The sequence below is a fragment of the Silene latifolia genome, chromosome X (genome assembly GCF_048544455.1).
Source record: "Silene latifolia isolate original U9 population chromosome X, ASM4854445v1, whole genome shotgun sequence".
Taxonomy (NCBI): Eukaryota; Viridiplantae; Streptophyta; class Magnoliopsida; order Caryophyllales; family Caryophyllaceae; genus Silene; species Silene latifolia.
In genome coordinates this window covers 43143457-43163829 of record NC_133537.1, presented here as the reverse complement: position 1 = coordinate 43163829, position 20373 = coordinate 43143457, and the positions used below count along the sequence as shown (strand labels likewise).

The following is a 20373-nucleotide window of genomic DNA, read 5'->3' as shown; positions in this document are numbered from 1 at the left end:
TATAATGGTCGAACATCAAAATGAAAAGGTTCTGACATCCTCAAAATGCTACAAATTAAGCCACCTGATTTGGACGGCTCTTTTTCTTTTGTTGGTTCTCATAAACGCAAGTGTCCAAGCACGGGTATGGACCTGGGTTTTCAGCCTTTGAAGCGTGTCAAATGTTCGTTTTCTTCCGTTTGGGATTTCCTTGGCTCGTCACTAACTGTGTTTTCGTCTCTTTTCCTGTCTCCTGTCAGCGATGAAGATGGGAGGGTGTTTATAGGTCAGGTGGTGGACCTTAAGTCACCACCGGGGTACCAATGACTACCTTTTGTTGGAATTGTAGGGGATTTGGTGAAGCGGATGATCCTACAATTCCGTATCTACATCAAAGTGTCCTTAAATATCATCCGCTGATTTTGTTTTTGCAAGAGACCCATACTTCTGTTGATATAGCTGTTATGAAGACTCGCCATCTTGGATTTCCTAACTACTGTGGGGTGGACTCTACTGGTCGTAGTGGTGGTCTTCTTTTGTACTGGGATAGTTCTGTAGATATTCAAGTTTTAAGTAGTTGCCCTCGTTTTATTTTTTGTAAATTGGGCATTAATGTAAATCAAGGTGTTTTTAGTGGTTTGTATGTAATGTTCCTGTACGGGGAACCTGTTTTCCAATATAGGTCTTTGTTATGGGAAAATATTTCTAATGTGATCTCTGGTTGTTCTCCGTTTCTGGTTATTGGGGATTTCAATCAAGTGGAATTACATTCGGACAAATTGGGCGGTTCTTTAACAATTAGGGGCCAAGCTGAGTTTACTGCGTGGAAATTTCAGAATAGTCTTGTGGATATTCCTTTCTTTGGCCCTCGGTTTACTTGGATGAATGGACAACTTGATGGACACTGTATTATGGAGCGTCTTGACCGTTCTTACGCAACTCAAGACTGGTTGGATCTTTTTCCAGCTACTTCGGTTCTGCATCTACCTATTTTTATTTCGGATCATTCGCCAATTTTGTTACGTTTTCTACCACAACCGAAATCGCGCAATCGCCCTTACCGTCTTGATAACTGGTGTCTTCAGCTACCAGAAGTCTTAGATCTTGTTACTAATGCTTGGAATACTCCTTTTTGTGGATCCACTTCATATGTGGTTTCCCGCAAGCTAGCAGCTGCTCGATTTGCTGTTATGAATTGGGTTATTCAACATCGCATTCGCTACGGTATAAATTGGTCGTCGGTCGAGAATGAGCTTCAGCTTGCTTCGGCATCTCTTTTGGACTCTGCTGCTGCCCTTTCTTATCACAATCTGCGGTCATCTCATCTTCAACTGCTCTCAAATCAACATAGTTACTGGCTTCAGCGAACTAAGACAAGAAAGGAGATTACGGATGGCCTCCCAACTCGTTTTTTATTCAATCGTGTTAAGCAACGTGCTTCCAAACAACGACTGATTTCTCTTCGCACTTCTGACGGAACCTGGATTAGTGATCCTGCTGCAATTGAAGAAGAGATTCTCTCTCATTTCCGTTCTATTGTTGGAGATCATCGCTTGGCTCAAGCTCAAGAGTTTCAATCTACTGCAGATTTTCTAGCTGACCTGGATATTCCATCCCTTTCATCCGATGACTGCTCTCTTCTCTCTGCTCCATTTACTGAGATTGATGTTCTTCGAGTGATTCGAAGTATGGATGGCTCAAAGACTCCTGGCCCTGATGGGATTACACCCCGTTTTTATCAAGTGTTTTGGCCTCAGATTGGCCACCTCGTATCTGCGACCATCTTACGGTTCCTTAATTAATCGTGTTATGTTGAAAGAGTGGAATCATACCCATATTATTCTCATTCCGAAGCTGGAACACCCTGAGATGGTCACTCAGTTTCGGCCTATTAGTCTTTGCAATGTCATTTACCGAATTGCGTCCAAATGTCTTGCAAATAGGCTAAAGCTCGTGATTCCTTCGATTGTTTCCGACTCTCAGCAAGCTTTTGTTCCGGGACGCCTGATGTCGGACAGCTGTCTTATTGCCCATGAGGTGCTTCACTATATTAACAAGACGACAAAGGGCACAAACTGTTACGCTGTGCTTAAACTTGATATGAACAAAGCTTTTGATCGTGTTTCATGGTCTTTCCTAATGCTGATAATGAAACGTATGGGTTTCCCCACTTTCTGGCAAAATATTATTTGGGAATGTGTGGCTACCATCTCTTACAGGGTACTTATTAATGGAGAACCCTCAGAATCTTTCCGTTCGTATTGTGGTCTTCGGCAGGGGGATCCACTGTCTCCCTATCTTTTTATAATGTGTATGGAAGTTTTGTCTCGCCAGTTACTCAAAGCTGAAAAACTTGGCTCCATCACCGGTATTAAGATCTCGAGATACGCGCCTACTCTTTCGCATTTGTTCTATGCGGATGACGCTCTTCTTTGCTGCAAAGCAACACCGCTGGCTTTTGAGACTTTACGGGATCTTTTCAGGAATTTTGAAGTGGCTTCGGGTCAGATGGTTAATTTTAATAAGTCCTTTATTAAATTTAGCCCAAACTCACCGGCTGACTTCAGAGAGCATCTGACTTCTATTTTGAAGATGAATCATGTGCCTGCTTTTGGTACTTATTTGGGAGTTCCAATTGATTTCCCTCGGAAACGGTCTGTGATGTTTCTCCCTTACATTGATAAGCTTATTACTCGCATTGCTTCTGGTCCGCTCTTCATCTCGGCCAAGTAAGTTGATCATTATTTCACCATCTTCTTTGGCTTCCCGAATCATGTCTTCTCCGTTGTCCCTATCCCTCTTGGTGTATGCCGTAAAATAGACGCCTTGCTGGCGTTTTTCTGGTGGCGTAATGATTGGAATAAGCAGTCTATTCACTGGGTTTCTCAAGGTGTACTGCAGGCACCAAAAGAATATGGAGGCCTGGGTCTTAAGAATTCACACCTTTTAAGTCAAGCTTTGCTTCTTAAAAATTTCTGGCGTATCCATTCCCAGCCAACTGCACTGGTGGCAAGATATATGGTTCCAAAATATGGCCGTGATTTGCCTATCCCATTAGCTAAATCAGCCGTTTCTCAACCATCGTATATATGGTCTGGAATTTGCAAGGCTGTCTGTGCAGCAAAAAATGGTATTTGTTGGAAGATTGGTAACGGGAAGTTGGTAGATATTTGGTCCAGTCGTTGGATTAATGGTGCTCTGCCATCTGTTTCTGCTCCAGCACAAGCTCGGGATTCTGTACCTTCTCTTTCGGATTTCTTATTGGAATCGGGTGATTGGAATCCTGCTATGGTTTTCCGGTATTTTACTTCTACCTGTGCAAAGGAAATAATTGCTTTGGAACCACCTGCGACGAACTTTGATGACTTCCTTTACTGGAAATATACTGAAGATGGCACTTACTCAGCTAGGTCTGGCTATTCCCTCCTATGGTCAGAATCTCCAGCTTCCAGCTGTATTCGCTCGTTTGTCAATAACTTTCCTTGGCAGCTCGTTTGGAGAAAGGAAATTCCACCCAAGCACTCGGTTATGTTATGGCGGATAGCCCATAACATTATGCCAACAGCTGATAATTTGCTTTCTAAACATGTGCCAGTCGACTCCGTGTGTCCACTATGTCGGGCATCTCCTGAAGCTGCAGAGCATTTGTTTCGGAACTGTGTCTTTGCCCAGCATATCTGGAAAGCATCTGCCCTTGGGATTAACTCCATTGCTAACCCATCTACTCCTTTCGTCTCTTGGATTGCAGATTTTGTGTCCTATCTATATCGCCAAGCTTTGGCATCGGATCGAAAATGGCTGCTGCTTTATTTCTGCTGTGTTCTTCAGGCCATCTGGACTACTCGCAACTCCGTGCTTTTTCAAAACCATATGGTTGACCCTGTGGTTACATGTTGCATTATTCAGGATCTGATACACTCACATAGTCGATTTCCAGAGGTGCGTTTTCCACTTTTAAAATCAACTTATGGTATAGCTGCGCCTGATGCTGTTCTAGGTCAATCAATCCATCCACGAACAGTGTTTTTGATCTCTGTTTCACCAAGCACTGTCCCACGCACGCGTTGCTTTACCTGCTGCATCCGCTGTTCTGATTTGCATTTCAATGACTCACGCTTTTTACGCGCAACTTCATTTTTGGATGCATCGACTAGAGCTCTGTTACAAGCTATGCAATACGCCCATTCAGTGGGCCTGGTTTCTGTTTCTTTTCAGGTTACTTGTCGTAAACTATCTGCCGTTCTGGCAACTACTTTGCCAGTCCCAATTACTGTGCGGAATTCCATCCGAGAAATCCGTGCTTTGTTTGTAATTTATCGTTACTGGTCTGTCAGTCTGGCAACAGGCTAACTCTGTATTTTGCTTTATCCTTTAATATAATGGTTCATTGTTGTCAAAAAAAAAAAAAAAAAAAAAAAGAAAAGTGAATATGAAAATCAAATGAAATATATTTGCTAACTAATTTACAAGTCAACCTTTACAATAACCTATTAAACTGAGTTGGGGGCAATCATGTAAAAATCAAATGTTGCTGGGAAAAAATCAAGTGGAACAAACTAACGTGTTACAACTTACAAGGCAACCTTTGAAATCAAATGGAAAAAAATTAATGAGAACTTATTGATATGGGTAATGTTGCTGGGAATTCTCCGTGCCACAGGTAGCACGTCTTCTACATCAGAAACGAGCGAGAAAGTTTAATCATGGTCGATTGAATTAGGGTAATCATGCTCGATTGAATTTGATCAATTGATTTGGGGGATTTTAGGAATTTAGGGTTTGAAAGTATAAATTGATTTGGGGGAATTGGGAAAGATGTGATTGGAATATGGGGGGTATGAAGTGGGGGTAATATGGGTATTCTGCGTAAATTTTTCATTAACGAGTCGGAAAATATGAAAAACGAGTATTGGTTCAAATATACGGTGGTGATTGGGGAGTATACGTAAAAGTTTAGGGGTTATTTGTAAAAACGGAAATACATGGTGGTTAATTGTAAAAAAACGTAAATACAAGGTGGTTATTTGTAATTTATCCTACTCGTAAAGACGAATAAAATAATTTCACATGAATTTTACTTATGTATTAAAAGAAAATTGAAATTGAATGCTCACTTGTAAATAGTGTACAAAATAGAAAGTGGTGGTGTGAAGTTGAATGGAGAAAGACGAATCAAACAAGATTTCACATTAATTTCACTTATGTATTGAGAGAAAATTGACTTAAATGGTCATTTGTAAATAGTGTCCAAAATAGAAAGTGGTAGTATTGAGTTGAATGGAGGAACTATTAAACATAAATCAATTGTAAAATTGTGGACATGGGTCACACTGCGGCGCGCGCGGAGGCGCTTGAATAAGCGTGCATTTGTGGAGTCGCCACCAATTTTTATGGGAAATTGGAACCGTTCGAATACCTCGTGCCATGTCAAGACAAAAAGTAGTGACATGAATACTAAGAACTCGTTACCCTTAACATTCTATGTCTAGAATGACTCTCGTGGATGCCAATGAACACGGATGTTCGCAGAGATCTGAAGTAAGGGGTGAGGGTACGTATTAGAAAGTCCTTTTACTGAACACCTAATCCCGTCCGCCTCGATAGCGGCCTCTACTAATGATTAGGGAAATCGTTTATATTTGATATGTCATCGATTATATGTATGCAATGCAAAATCCACTGATTAATCCTAACATGTGAGGTTAAACTACTATGTCAGTGAACATGTATTTTAGCAAACAATTAAGGTTGATGTTGAAAGTTAGATTAAATTACATGTGAAAGACAATTAAATAAATCATACAAGAGCGATAAACAAACTATAAATAAATTACAATAATCAAAATTACAATGGATTACAATGATTAATTTGATTTACGTCAAATGCACGCTCAAAACGGAATTTCAAAGAAAAGAAAATAAAGAAAATAAAAATTAAAAGTAATAAAATAGGTCAGATTAGGGGTGATACTACGATTATTAGTTAATTAAACACGTAATTAGAAGCTACGTCCAAGCAAGAAAGAGTTCAGGGACAGAAATCACCTCAGAACAGGCGCAACATCTGCTGCGTCCTCTAGAAGAGGCGCAGCACTTCCTGCGTCTGTTCTTGAGTTGAGCTCTGTCTGTGAAGTCAGAACCGCGGTCTGTTAATGTTCGTTGGTGAATTTAAAGATCAATTATTGATTAAGAACTCAAGTAAAAGTGATTTAGCAGGTTACATGCATCTGGGACCGTCATGAAACGAATTAAAGGGTGAGAATTTACAGCGGTTTACATAATTAATATTGATACGATGTCGGAAACGAGTTTATATACAAACTCGAAGTTAGGTGGAAACAAAAGATTAAGAAATTAAAGACGAAAACAGAATTAAAACATGTATCAGAGACGAATTCAAGAGACTTGATATGAGCAAATCGAGCCTCTAAAATCCGGGTTTGAAGAAGATGGCGAAAACCCGCAAATAATGATTATAATGAATTTAAGCCGGGATTAAACGTTATGATTTGAAAAGAATTAATTAAACACGATTATGTACTGATATGAAAGAAAGGAAACGAAAGACAATAAGCAAAATAGAAAGGTTGCAGAAGATCGAGGAAGAGGAAGAAGAAGAAGAAGAAGAAGAGCAGGAGCAGCGGCAGCGGCAGCCTCAGGAAGAGGCGCAGCATGTACTGCGACTATTCGAAGAGGCGCAGCTGCTGCTGCGTTTCTTCTCGACGTCAGATCTCTGCTGATTTGTAAATACGGTTTAAAAGATGGTTTTTTTTAAATATTGTTTTGAACGTGCTTACGATATAAATCTTACATTAATGATACAAAATGAAATAAATAGGATTTTACACCCTCAGACTTACATGTTTGACGGAACGAGATTAACTAAGTTAACGTTAGTGATTGCTCGACACGAATGTATGTAGAAAGTGCCCTCGTAGAGGATTTTAAATTAATTGATTGATTGATGTGTAGTGGTCAAATTGGTCGGTCATGCAACGTGACTGGTACTCAGAATGATCTGAGCTTACATGGTCGATTGATCAAGCACGTAGGCGTCAAAAGCTTAGAGCAAGGTCTAGAATACAAAGAGAGAAGAGAAGGGCGGACACTCGCGTGAAAAATATGGAGACCAGAGGTCTCTATTTATACCGAAAAATGTGAAAGAGTTTTGGAATGACACAAACTTTGGAAAGAAATCACGGAAATATTCCGTAAACAACCAAACAGGGCTGGGGAAAAGGCGCAGCAGCTGCTGCGGTTCTTCCAAGAGGCACAGCATCTGCTGCGTCATTTCCCCAGAGGTTTCCTCCTCCGGAAGAAAGATTTCCGCGTTTCAGTTATGGTATTGCAGTATACTTCCTTATTCCGTAAAGTATGATATACGGAAGATATTTTACCAAAAGATATAAAATTTGATTGTGAATAAATATCTAGAATATTCTAGAACATTCCGACTCGGCATTTTAAACGGTTTCTTAGAAAATGAAGCGGTTTTTGACCCAGACTCCAAATGAATTCTAATTACTGTCAAAACGACCGTATCGGTGCGTAGATGACGACTAAGGGGTAAACTCGAGTTTTTGAGTTATCACCTGACGATAAACTTACAGATTGTCATAAATCGTTTTGCGTACCAAACATGCGGCCCAATCATCACTGGGTGTTTGGCGGGAGGTGTAGAAATGAGGTGTCTACAGAGCCCCCACTTTGACTAAGGCTTGGACAAGGCAAAAGTCAAAGTATAGCCCTCAGGTCAATCGAAGATTACAACCTGAAGACTATGGCGACGCGAGGCGGCTCAAGGGGTCTAAGCCAAGGACCTGTCGTCGGGAACATTTTAGAGTCTGTCGACTTCCGGGGAAGGTCGTTTAAAGTCCGTTAGACTACGTAAGGAAGCTCTCCAGCCATAGAAGAAACCATACCTGAGACACCTCTGGGTGAAACGAGACTGAAGGCGCTTCGGCAAAACTCTTTGCTCTGAAGATAACTTGGTGTCTGAAGGCATTAGGGGTTATAGGGATTCTGAAGAAACTTCTTAACACTTATGAAGGCTAACTCTGAAGGCTATCTCCAAAGGAAAGGTTGAAGGACAACTCTCTGAAGGACTGAACACGAGGATTTAACTGAAAAGAACTTCTGGAATTTACTGAAAAGGGGTTTGTCTGAAGGTTACTGAAAGAATTATCCTGAAAGTTGTCTGAAGGAGGAACATATGAAGGACTCTCTTGAAAGAGTGACTGTGAAGGATTAAGGCAAGTTTATGAAAGATCTGAAGGATTAAGGCAAGTTTCTGAAGGATTAAGGCAAGTTTCTGAAAGATCTGAAGGATTAAGAACTCTTCGGGAGTTGTTTCTCTCGAACTCCGTAGGAAACCATATGAGGGTCAGCAGGACGTTAGAAGAAACCTCGGGGAATCTTATCGCGTCGATCTCAAGCGAACTCTGTTTCTGAGAAATACGTAGGCTGTAAGCGGCAACGAACTCTCGCTGGGGAACACATTGATGATTCCGCTGGGGAAGAATCATATATTGAGTCGACAACGGTGCGCCCTTGGCACCGCTGGGGAGAAAAATAATAGATCGACAACGACGCGTCTTTGGCATCGCTGAGCAAAAGTGTTTGATCGACAATGGCGCGTCCTTGGCACCGCTGAGGAGAAAATCCGCTCGGATCGTCGCAAGCGAAATTCCGATAAAGAGGAGAAGCCCATGAACTGTATTTAGTGATCATGACTCCTTGTAATTTTCTTGATTGTCATGGAAGAAACCTTGAGCAATACTGCGAATACTGCTGGGGAATATCTTGACCGTCGTTGGGGAAAATGAAGACTTGGGCGAAGCCCCTAGTTTGAGCGAGCACTGCTTCTGATACTCACCTGCATGGTTAGTGGCCACACAAGAACGCAATCTAATAGGCAAATAGCACATAGCACATGAGGAAACGCAATTAGCACATGGACCTCGAATGAGGAAACACATAGGTTGCAAAATTTGTTTCTTTATAAAATTGTTTAAATAAAAGTGGAATTTGTTGTTTGTAATGCGTTATTCATATTCAATGGGCTCTAGATGCGTGGATTGACACGACATCGACTCACTAGGACGCAAGACGATAGACTGACGCAACACTGACTTAGATTTGACGCGACTCAGGGATGAATTTGACGGACGTTACTTAAGTATGCGCAACCCCTAGCCAAGTGTGGGTGATAATGCGTATCAGTTCCAAAGGGTAGAAGAATTGCAAGAATGATGACGACATATAAAGGCAAGGTATGAGCCATGGATCAGCTGTCGACTTGTAAACGAGACCCCTCTTGATGTACGATAACTTGGAGAATCGATCTAAGACCTTGCCATTGTCCGGACCAAGCACTAGTTTGACTTAAAATACGAGAGAAATAAAGGAAGGGTGGCATCTCGGAAGAGAAGCCCCCATGATGAGAAGATGACTTTGGAATTTGGTAAAAAGGAGACTGGGCGACAACAAGGAGCCCCCAGTAAAGAGGTAAAAATGGAAATTGTGGTTGGAAAGTTGAAATTTAGGTTGAAGGTTGATGGTTGAGGTGGTTGATAATTGAGGTTGGTTGAAAGTGGGGATGGTTGATAATCGAGGTTGAAATTTGATGGTTGGGATGGTTGTGTCCTTGAGGACTGCCAACGTATTCACGTGAAGTGAAATCAAACCAGGTCGTAGTTCTGAGGTTTTGTTAATTTATTTGGGTGTTGTGGTTGTATTCTTCTTGTGTAAGAAAGGACTGCCTACGTATCCACCTGAAGAGGTGAAATCAAACCAGATCGTAGTTCTGAGGTTTTGTTAATTTTATTTGGGTGTTGTGGTTGTATCCTTCTTGTGTAAGAAAGGACTGCCTACGTATCCACCTGAAGAAGTGAAATCAAACCAGATCGTAGTTCTGAGGTGTGTGACTAAGCTATGTTGTCAGGGCCTTAAAGTGCATGGGTCAGGAGAGTATATTCTTTTGGTGACTCGAAGAATCGATTTGAGATAACTCCCTCTGATCATAGACCAAAGAGGTATAACTAATTTTGTAAAAAATTCCTTGTTGTGTGAGCACACTCGAAAGTGGACCCTAAGGATGGATATGGGTTCGTCCCGTCCTAGGTAGCAAAGTATCTGAAAACTCCGTGTCCGAGTCAAGGTGAAACTGGATTGGATATTTGGAATATGGGGCTCGGAAATAAGAGGCTTTGATGAGCAAATCTCTGGAGTTTGATTTTGTGGAGTTGAGGCTTTATGGGATTATGGCTTGTAATATGGCTTGGAAATGGAGTCTCTTGGCTTGATGTAGCCTGAGCACATAAAAGTAGGTTAATTGATGCAGGATCTAGTTTCCATGTCTTGGCCCTAAAAGATGGGTATACTTGACGAGCTTGAGAGGATTCTCAAAATTCCTAACTATCTCTCTATAACGGCCTCGAGAAGGACTTAGGGTGTGTGATAGGCTAAGTCAGGGATGCTAGCTGACCATATTCATTGACATCTTGATTCTATATAGACTTCAGCAGTATTCCGTTCAGCATTTGATTTCATACTCGTTCTTGATTCAGACTCAGATTCTTGGTCTAGAATATATCTCGGCTTTTGCTCAGATTCTTGACTTTTACTTTGGATATTGACATTGAATTGCTTGAGCCTTCTTCTTTTGACTCTTTTGTCTTGGATATTGATCTTGGCCATTTCTCTTTGTTAAGCCCTTGTCTTTGACCATGACTCGTATCGTCTTGGATTTGCTTGCTACCATGGATTTGAGTCAGGCTAACACCTTTAGTGTGAAACGGGTTGGTCTTTAGTAAACAGGTTGTTTATTGTGGGGAATGGGCTTGCATTGCCTTCCGTCATGGATCGTAACAAGGGATATGGTCTGGGTTCGTCCTAGAATCTCTTGAGATAGGCTCGTCCTAAAATGGGGTATAGTGAGGTTTCTATTGCCAGACATGTAATAGGTAAGAAAAATGGACACGGAGTTTCAGGTCCTCTACAACTTGGAGTGGAACATCGTTTAAGTGTACTCACATCGACTGACATGCATTGTTCGTTTTAAAATGTCTCAAATCAATTCTTGTTGTCACAGGAAAAGGGTAAAGGAAGAGATAGGATAGAATATGTGGATTGAATACTGTACTTTTATTAAAATGAATAATGAATGTATAGACTCGAGAAGACATGTGACTTGTGGGACAGCCCCAGGTTGTCACTAGAAATGGAAATGGACACAAAGAAAGATACTAGAACAATTATGGGATATAAAGCTTAAGACTCGGACGCAGACTCGGACTTGATCTTAAATCTAGACTCCTGATCATCGGCCCATGCTTGAACATTTATTCTTCTGGCAACTGGCTTTGGCCTCTGACTTTGAGCATTCACCCATTTGAGCACCTCGTCCTCATCATTGGGAACACTGGAAGGATAACAGCCAAGAAGAGTTTCTTGATGAGTGGTATATCCATGAGGATTGTCTAAGCTACCTTGTGGGCTAAAGGTTGAGAGGGACAACTTCCCGCTTTCGACCATATCCTGAATGACATGTTTTAATTTGAAACATTTCTCTGTATCATGCCTTTTGCCTCTGTGGTACTTGCAGTAGGCATTACTATCCCAGAACCTAGACTTCTCTTCTGGATCTGGCGTAGGACCGATAGGCTTCAACATTCGTCGCTCCATGAGTCTCTGAAGGGCATCGGTGTATGTAATACCAATATTGGTAAATTTTCTACGAGGTGTAACCTTCTTGTCGGAAGCCTTTGTGAATGATCTTGGAGAGTTGTTAGGTTTCTTTGACGAAGGTTCCATGAGGTTACCTTTGTTGATTATGATTCCTGGATGAGAAGAACTAGGAATAGATCGCTCACTTGTTGCTTTCTCCTTAGGACTGTCAGGTTGAGGGTTTGTCTGGACACTCTTCATCTTGAGAGATTGGGCCTCAAGCTTCTTATCCATTTCAGCAGATTGGTTCTCCATGTTGGAAAGCTGAGAGTTTAGATTATCAATGGCTCCCTCTATTTTGGAAAATTTATTGTTGAAGGCAATGGAAAGCATGAGCATTCCACATTGGATATCGTCGTCTTCGAGGACATTGATCTCTTCGTCGTCACGAGGATCGAGGAGGTGAGAACAGTCTAGGGATGATTCTTCATCATGTTTAGTGATATTAGACCCAAGAGGGTCGATCTTCTTAGATCGCTTGACGGAAGGTGGCACAGGAAGCTTGTCATCCTCGATCATATCCTGAATAATATGTTTTAGACAAAAGCAGTATTCCGTATCGTGTCGCCTACTTCGATGGTACTGGCAATATGAATTGCCCTTCCACCTAGGCAATATATTTTCAGGGTTTGGGGTTGGACCAATTAGATGAAGTTTTCCCTGGGAAACCAGTCTTCGTAGAGCTACCTCATATGTGGTTCCGAGGTTAATGAATTCCCTATGAGCTCATCATGGCCTTCTGGGTAGGGTTTCCAAGAGGTTGACTCCCTTGTCTTCATTGGCTTTCTTAGATGGGTGAGTTGTGTTGAAGTTATGACCTGGCCTTGGGGTACGAGAAGATGGTAAAGGTTTCATCATGCCTATTTGGTTTTTCATATTGATGACACGAGTGCTCAAATCTTCGACGGTGGCCTGAAGCTTAATGACTGTAGTACTTAGTTCTTTGATGACGACAGAAAAACGTTCTTGAACATTTTCATTGGAAATCGCAGAATTCCTACCGAGAAAAAAATGATGCACGTTACAACTTGATTCGACATGGGATCACGCATACTAAGGCGACAAACAAGGGATGTACGAAGGAAAATATATGAGGACGAGACGGGATAACTAGACTCTTGACTTGTGAAATCGCGAAATGTCGTGAGTGACTTCTCGTGTTTGAACTCACGGTGTTTGACTTTGACCTTAGACTCGAGTGTTGACTTTGATGGAGTGACATTTATATGGTTAACTTGATTGACGGGATTGATGACACGTGATTCTAAGACGTGTGTTTTAAGATAGACTTGACACGAGGTTCGGGTATGTGTGTCCCGAACGTGTCATTAGGAGAATTCGAGAGACGGATTTTGGAACGACTCGATGTGTTAGCCTCGAGTGTGTGAGTCGAGGTGTGGAAATGTTTAGATCCTAAGTGAATTGGGGTAGGGGTCCAAAACGACGGCGTGACGCCTTAGGACTTGACTCGAATTTGAAAAGACCCAAAATGTAAAGGAAGACGGGTTTATAACTCGACAGAGTTCCGACTAGGACATAGTTGGTTTGAATTTTGACTCTAACTTAGCCCAATTGAATTTACATATTTACATTTACATGGTTTGAAAATATTTTGGTTTAAAATGTTTTTTGGTGTTTTTGGATTTTTTTTTACTTTTTTTTTTTGCACGGGTTTTGAAATGGGTTTGAGGCCCGAAGTTTGACACGACATTTGGACAGAGTTTCGGCTTATTTTGCGCTGTTTTGAAAATGTTTACATTTTGTAAAGGATTTTATTTTGCAAAATTTTGTCATGGTTTTGTTTACAAAATGGTGATCACGTATATGATACAAACATATATACAGGTATTATAACGGTATGCTGAGTCCATTTAAAGGATTTTGGCTTAAAAAGGTGGGTTGCCATACCAAGCAATCAAACCCTGGTCTGTGGAGAGGTCCGTGCCAGACAAGAGTAAGGTCGGTTCCTAGTCCTTTTCCTCGAGTAGTGAAAGCCCTTGATACAAACATGAGTATGCACCACGGTATGATTGACGTCAATCACTATCCAGCTTTAGGCCCAGATAAGAATTTGGACCGTCTAGACGGGACGATTGGACGAATGGGTTAGGTTGGGCCAAGGAAGGCCGAATAAAACGACCTAAGAAGGTCGAGTCATGAAAACCGACAATTGTCTCGTATAAACTATTCCCTAACCTCGTGAGTGTATATTCCCCAGCGGCGTTGTGACACCCCGCGATAACGCGGAATACATAACTTATAAATTTAAGCGGAAAGTAGGAGATTTTTGAAACTTTTAAAATTTAAAGCGCGGGTTCATTAAAATCTAAAACATAAATAAATAATGCGGAAATAAAGATTTAAATTATACAAACGTGATAGTCAAGGTGAGGGAAAATATATCCCTCGAATGACAATACAATAAAAAGGTGAGTCTAAGGAATCCTAATAAACCGACTACAAGGCCAAGGTGCTCGCTAGCTCACACATGTCTTCACCCCATAGATGCACCAACTAATACCTGTCATTCATGTAAACATGAACGCATACGATCGGTGGGGAGTAACTCAAGGTTCTCCCAGCCACAAAATGTCAAAATGAACACAACAAAGAACTCAATTAGATGAATCATGTAATATACGTACAAAAGATATGAACATCAAGTTTATATATTTAAACATGCCAATTAAATGCGATGGAAAATGATAGATCAATATTAGCATAATGGGGACTCATTATTCATGTGAAACAGTTAAGTAGGGATCAATCAATGCAAATTACAAGAATAGAAACTGTAGCCATTATTTGGAAAACCTCTTAGCAAACATTGTACGGGACGTGGCTACTAATGTAACATTCATACTTATGGCTTGCATCTCACCATAAGAACGGATGGGAACATCAATCCCGACGATCATATCGCAACTAGAGGGCTTATAACTCACCCCTAGTATCCGATAGGACCAAGACAAACAACACAAGAAAGACAAATACCAATATCTATTACCAAGCAAGACCTTTACTACTCATATATAAATGTATAATTCCCCTGGTAGGACGACAATGGTACTCCCAAGACTCAGTCCTAGTCTAAATCTGGCTAGACTCTCGGGACAGTACAGTTCCCGATTCGACATGCGGTAGGACAGTTCGCATCCAAGACCCGAACCCTAAATCGGAAATCGAGAACCCACAATCGGCAGGACAGTCCGAAAGAGGCGGAAGATATGAGCTAAACCCACAATCGGCAGGACAGTTTTAAAGAGGCGTAAAGATAAGTCAAGCAGTACGGTATAGCATAAAGGCATTATCAAGAATACGACTCAAACAAGCGATACGAATCAACTTGGAAAGAGAATACTACATGTAATGAACCGATGATAATCCAAGTGAGACATTTCATGCCAAATCATAATCATGAATATGAATAAGTGACCCATTTCTTCAATATTTGCCACTTGAATAAAATGTAAACAAACGAAGATGAACCATTTATAATAAGCAAAACAAGCATCCAATTATAAATGACTCAATTTAATTAAATAAGTAAAATAATCCACTCATATTTAAGATACGATAAATAAGTGAGAGCGAACGGAACAAAAATTCATATTATAGGTAAGTGAGACATTTCATCAAATTTTGAATTGAATAAACAATAAATTCCACATTTATGATTAATGTGAGAAAAATATATGAACGGACGATATTTAACGAACTAAGTTATATAGAGCATGAGACGGGTATTAAATAAATCAAACACGAATATAAACAGACTCAATAAGGCACGCAACACGAGGCTAGGCCACGGCTCAACCATGGCCATACCTCTACACATGTCTAGGGCCACAACCCCCCAGCCTTAGCCACTGCCTAGGCCGCTGCCTAGGCCAGACAGGCCACTGCCTAGGCCAGGCAGGTCATGGCCAGGCCATTGCCAGCCTCTGCTCAGGCTGCAAACACCGTCAAAATAGGTTGCTAAAGCAGTCGCGTACAACACCTACAACGCTATCTTTTTCTCGTCTGAGAGCAGTCCCAAACAACACAGATTTGTGTCCAAAAACAGTCCTAGAAACGCATACAACCCGTCCCCAAAACTGTCCCGAAGTGCCTGCATAGTTGACTCAAAACAGTCCCAAAATAGTATATATGTATCGACCAATACAGCTACTTAAGACGCGCCATAACAGTCCCAGAAATGCAAACAACTAGTCCCCTAAACTCAACATGTAATCGTCTCAAAATGTGCATTTTTAAGCACCAAACCAGTCCCTACAAGTTACCATTTTCACGACTAAAAGCAGTACCGAATGCCCTACAAAAATGCCTCAAGCACACCCCAAAAACAGTCGCATAAACCGTCACACCAACCACCGAGACAACCTGAAAAAGGCCCTCAAAACAGACCCAACCAGGCCGTGAGCAGCCCTGACACAGCCATTACCCGACTACCTACCACTACCCTTCACACCACTCCATATTCCATCTGAAATCAGTCCAAGAACAGAACATTAAAACGCATAAACTGAACTCAAACACGGATCATGCCGAGGCACTATGACACGGGGTTTCAAGCGTACGAAGGATGAATTGACCATGTAAATAGGCGAGCACAAAAACAGTCCGAGCAACTACTCTACCCGTCCCCAAAACCAAGTCAGAAATCGAGTTCACGCAAACGGAGGTCACGACAGAACACGGGCTCGACACAGTCTACTCCAAACACTAATTTGAGACGATATTTACCAATCAAATGAAAGAAAAATGTAAAGAATTGAACTTTATCAAACAAGATCATGAAAACGACATGTAAGACGGAAATTTCGACATTTGTCGAGTAACCTATCACCGTTACTTTTTGCCCTTCAAATCTCCTAGGAAAACGTCCAAAAAGTACGAGCCTCCCTCCGGTCTTCAATATCTTCAGCTAGAAGAAGGAAATCGAGCCGATTGAGTCAAAAGAACCGAGTTGTTTTGAGATGGTATTTCGAAATATCAACAAAAATGAAGCTTTCTTACTTAGAAAGATGAAGGAGGAAGTAAGGAGAAGAATAGTATAAAAATTATGGAATTTAATCGAGAAATGGGGACGGATCGGAGGTTGAAGCTCGACGGGAATAAAAATGGTGATTTGGGGCTCTGTTGATTGTTGATTGTTGTTGTTGCTGGTGAGTTCAAAAAAGGGGAAATGGAAATGACAGGGTGGGGATGAGGTAGTGCAACAACAATAACAACAACAATAATAATAGGAGAGGGAGAGGGGAAAACGTGCGATCAAGCGACGATCACCAGCCGATTCTACCCTAGTCCTGTTCCGTCACCACCAGTCACCACCCTAGTCCTTCTCCGGCCATCTCATCGTCGGCGTCTGTTAGGGTTCTTGGGGGCTGTAGAGGTTGTGTGATTAGGGCAGCTTTTTATTCGGTTTAGGGCAAAAACGCGGCTGGTGTTTTGCGGCTAGGGCTTCGTTTTTCCTCTTTTCTGGCCACCGTCGACGGCCAACCTCCACCTACATTGACTTTTAGACCTCACGTCGCCAGTCCTCGGTGGTTGTCGTTGGTTTTTTTTGGGCGGTTGCCGTTGGTTGCTGCTACTGTTTGTGGGATCGTGCGGCTGTTTTCGAGGGGCACTAGCATTCATCGTGTTTAGTGTTTGCCTGCGCCACCACTCATTGGCCTTTAGACCTCAAGTCGCCGGCCAAGGGTGTGGTGCCTGTCGGCCGTTCCTTTGGTTCCTCTCCGGTGAGTTTCCTGGTTGTTTTTCGTTTTGTTCTTCTCGTTTTTTGCCGGCTGTTTTTACTGTTTCTGCTGCGTCTTTGCTGCTGGTGGTGACCCTGGTGTTGCTGGTACTGTTAGCGGCCACTGTAAGCTGCTGCTACATTGTTGTGGTTGTGGTTTGTGGTGGGGTTGCGGTTTTTAGTGCCGAGTGATAGGGTTCTTTTGGTTGGTTGTTAACCATCGCGGGAGTAGGTGGTGTGTTGGTGGTCAGCTTCACCGGGAGTAGGTCTAGCCTCTTTTTGCTCGTGCGGTGACCGGTGTGGTGGTTTTTCGTGCGGGTGTTTCTTTTGGTGGCTACATTGGTGTTTGTGCAGGTGGTGTGTTTCATTCATGCCCGAGCTTGTGCGGTACCATTGTCCTTTTTCGGTCTTCATGGATGTCGGGATGGTTACGGTAATGGCCTTGTAAAGGCGAGCTTAGCGAAACATTTACTGAGTCCGACATTGTCATGCCGCGTTGGCCCTTACGCGTCAGACTCTTTCTGATAGTTTGACTGTTTATACCAATGCCGAGAGTGTTTTGAGTCGGATGGGGCTCTGGTTGTGTGGGGTGTGTTTTATGACCCGTACTATTAGAGCAAACTGTCGGCATAGTCGGGGTGATTCTGTGATGCATCCGGAGTGTGTTGATGGCCTTTACACCTTCCATATACATGGTATTCCGAGACCTATGGCTCCTTCTTCTTCGGTTTCTTCGATGCTAGTGTGGAGCTCGTTCGGTGGTCTATATCTTCGCTGGATCGTTTGTTGTCTTTAGGCCTTTGCACCGTGAAATCTATTCCTCCTAAGTGCCGTCTTGGGTTTGCTCGGGCTTTGAAAGGGGCCTTGGATGCGGTGTTTGATGCCCCTAGTGATCTCTCCCGCTGGGTTCGTTTGCTTGTTCTACCACTCTGTTTGCTCAGAACTTTCGCTCCTCGGAGTAATCATGAGTGTCGGACTGCTATCCGGCGACAGCGTTCGGGAGGAGAGTATTGCTAGGGCTATCCTTGCCTGGGGGCACACAGGGGGGTTTGCGGTTATTCGAGAGTGTTTGGATGAGGGTCCTTCTTCATTTTCGTGGATGAGGCTCGGATTTGAGTGAGCTTAACCTCCGCCAATGATCGGCGGAAGATTACCGATGGCCACTATCTTTGCTGCTTTGACGGGTGCTTTCTTCCTCTGGGGTCGCCCCCTACTCCGATGCCACTCTTGTGGCCCTACGTGAGAAGCATCCTGTTGCCCCGCCTCCTTCATTGCCTCCTATGTCCGGGATCATCATCCTTTGGTTGCTTCTTCGGTGGTGGTCTTGGATATGATTCGGAGCTTCCCTCGTGGTACTTCCCGTGGGAGGGATGGTTTTCGTGCTTGACACCTTATGGACTGTTTGAGTGGCGCTACTGTGGCTATCTCCGACGATTTGATCACTTCTATTACTAGGGTGGTTAATCTTTTTCTTGAGGGCCGGTGTCCTCTTCCTCTCAGGTGAGTACATTGCCGGCCGCGCCTCTCACACCGCTCGTTAAGCCGGGTGGGGAGTTCGTCCTATTCTTTGTTGGTACGGTTTGGAGACGGCTTGTCTCTAAGGTTGGTGCTTCTATGGTTGGTCCGTCCTTATCTTCTTATTTTGATGGGCTTCAGTTCGGGGTGGGTGTGTCCGGTGGAGGAGAGGCTATCTTGCATGCCTTGAACCGGCTCATTGAGGCTCGGGGTGACCGGGTGGGGCTTTCTATGTTCTTTGGTAGATTTCCGAATGCGTTCAATCTTGTTGACCGTTCGACCATGCTACAAGAGGTCCGCCGTCGTTGTTGCCGCTCTCTCCCGTTGGGTGGAGTTTTGTTATTCCAGCCCAGCCCGCCTTTTTTATGGGGAGCACTGTTTATGGTCTTGTCAGGGTGTTCAGCAGGGTGATCCGTTGGGGCCTTTGCTTTTCGCGTTGGTTTTGCATCCCTTGGTTTGCAAGATCCGGGACACTTTTGACCTCACTTTGCAGGCTTGGTACTTAGATGATGGCACCATCGTGGGTGATACTTTGGAGGTGGGGAAGGTTTTGGACTTGATTAGCGTGGATGGCCCTCCTTTGGGACTACATCTTAATGTCTCCAAGACGGAGGTCTTTTGGCCTGTTGAGGATCCACGGAGTCGGCTTCCTGGGGATTTCCCCACTTCTATTTCTCGGCCTTTACGCGGTGTTACAGTTTTGGGAGGACCTGTCAGTACTTGTCCTGGTTTTAGCAGTGAGATTGTGGCGACGAGAGTGACTAAGACCATTGAGCTAATGGACTTGGTTGCGAGGATTGAGGACCCGCAGTGTGAGTTGCTTCTTCTTCGAGCTTGTACTGGTATTTCTAAGCTCTACTTCTCCCTTCGTACTTGTTCCCCTAGTGTGTTTGGGTCTGTCCATCTTCCTTTTGATGCCGCTCTTCGTTCTAGTTTGGAACGTATTGTCACCGCGTCAGGGCCGGGTTTTGGGGATTGCGGTGGCGCCTTGCTCGTTCCTTTTCACCTTGGTGGTCTTGGTGTCTATGCGGCGGGAGATGTTTTATTTTATGCTTTTATTGCGTCCCCGCTTGCGATCTCTTGGTTTGCGGGCTAAGCTCCTCGGCCCTTCGGTGTTGTAGCCGCTGGCCTGCTTTTTGATGATGCCGCACGGTGTTTACTTGTGACTACGTGTTCTGATATATTAGGTCACCCTAGTGAAATTGCTGCCCCCAAACTTATGAAGAAATTGGCAGATATTTATTTCGCGACGGTTGCTGCTACCTCAGAGTCTGTTTTCTCTTTGACACCACGTCAGCTTGCTTTATGGCAGTCTCAGCAGGGTTCTCACTCCTCTGATTGGTTACGTGCGGTTCCCATCTCAGGGTTGGGGCAGACTATGAACGGGAGGACTTACCGTAGTGTGCTGGGGTATC

General features: G+C 43.0%; 1 protein-coding gene across 1 annotated transcript; it reads left to right on the top strand.

The window, feature by feature from the left end:
- Positions 1–1788: 1788 nt before the first annotated feature.
- On the top strand, positions 1789–4329 carry LOC141617266 (uncharacterized). The gene is made up of 2 exons (XM_074434449.1): positions 1789–2686; positions 2801–4329. Exons 1-2 carry the CDS (start codon positions 1789–1791, stop codon positions 4327–4329), a joined length of 2427 nt encoding a protein of 808 aa, XP_074290550.1.
- Positions 4330–20373: the final 16044 nt, after the last annotated feature.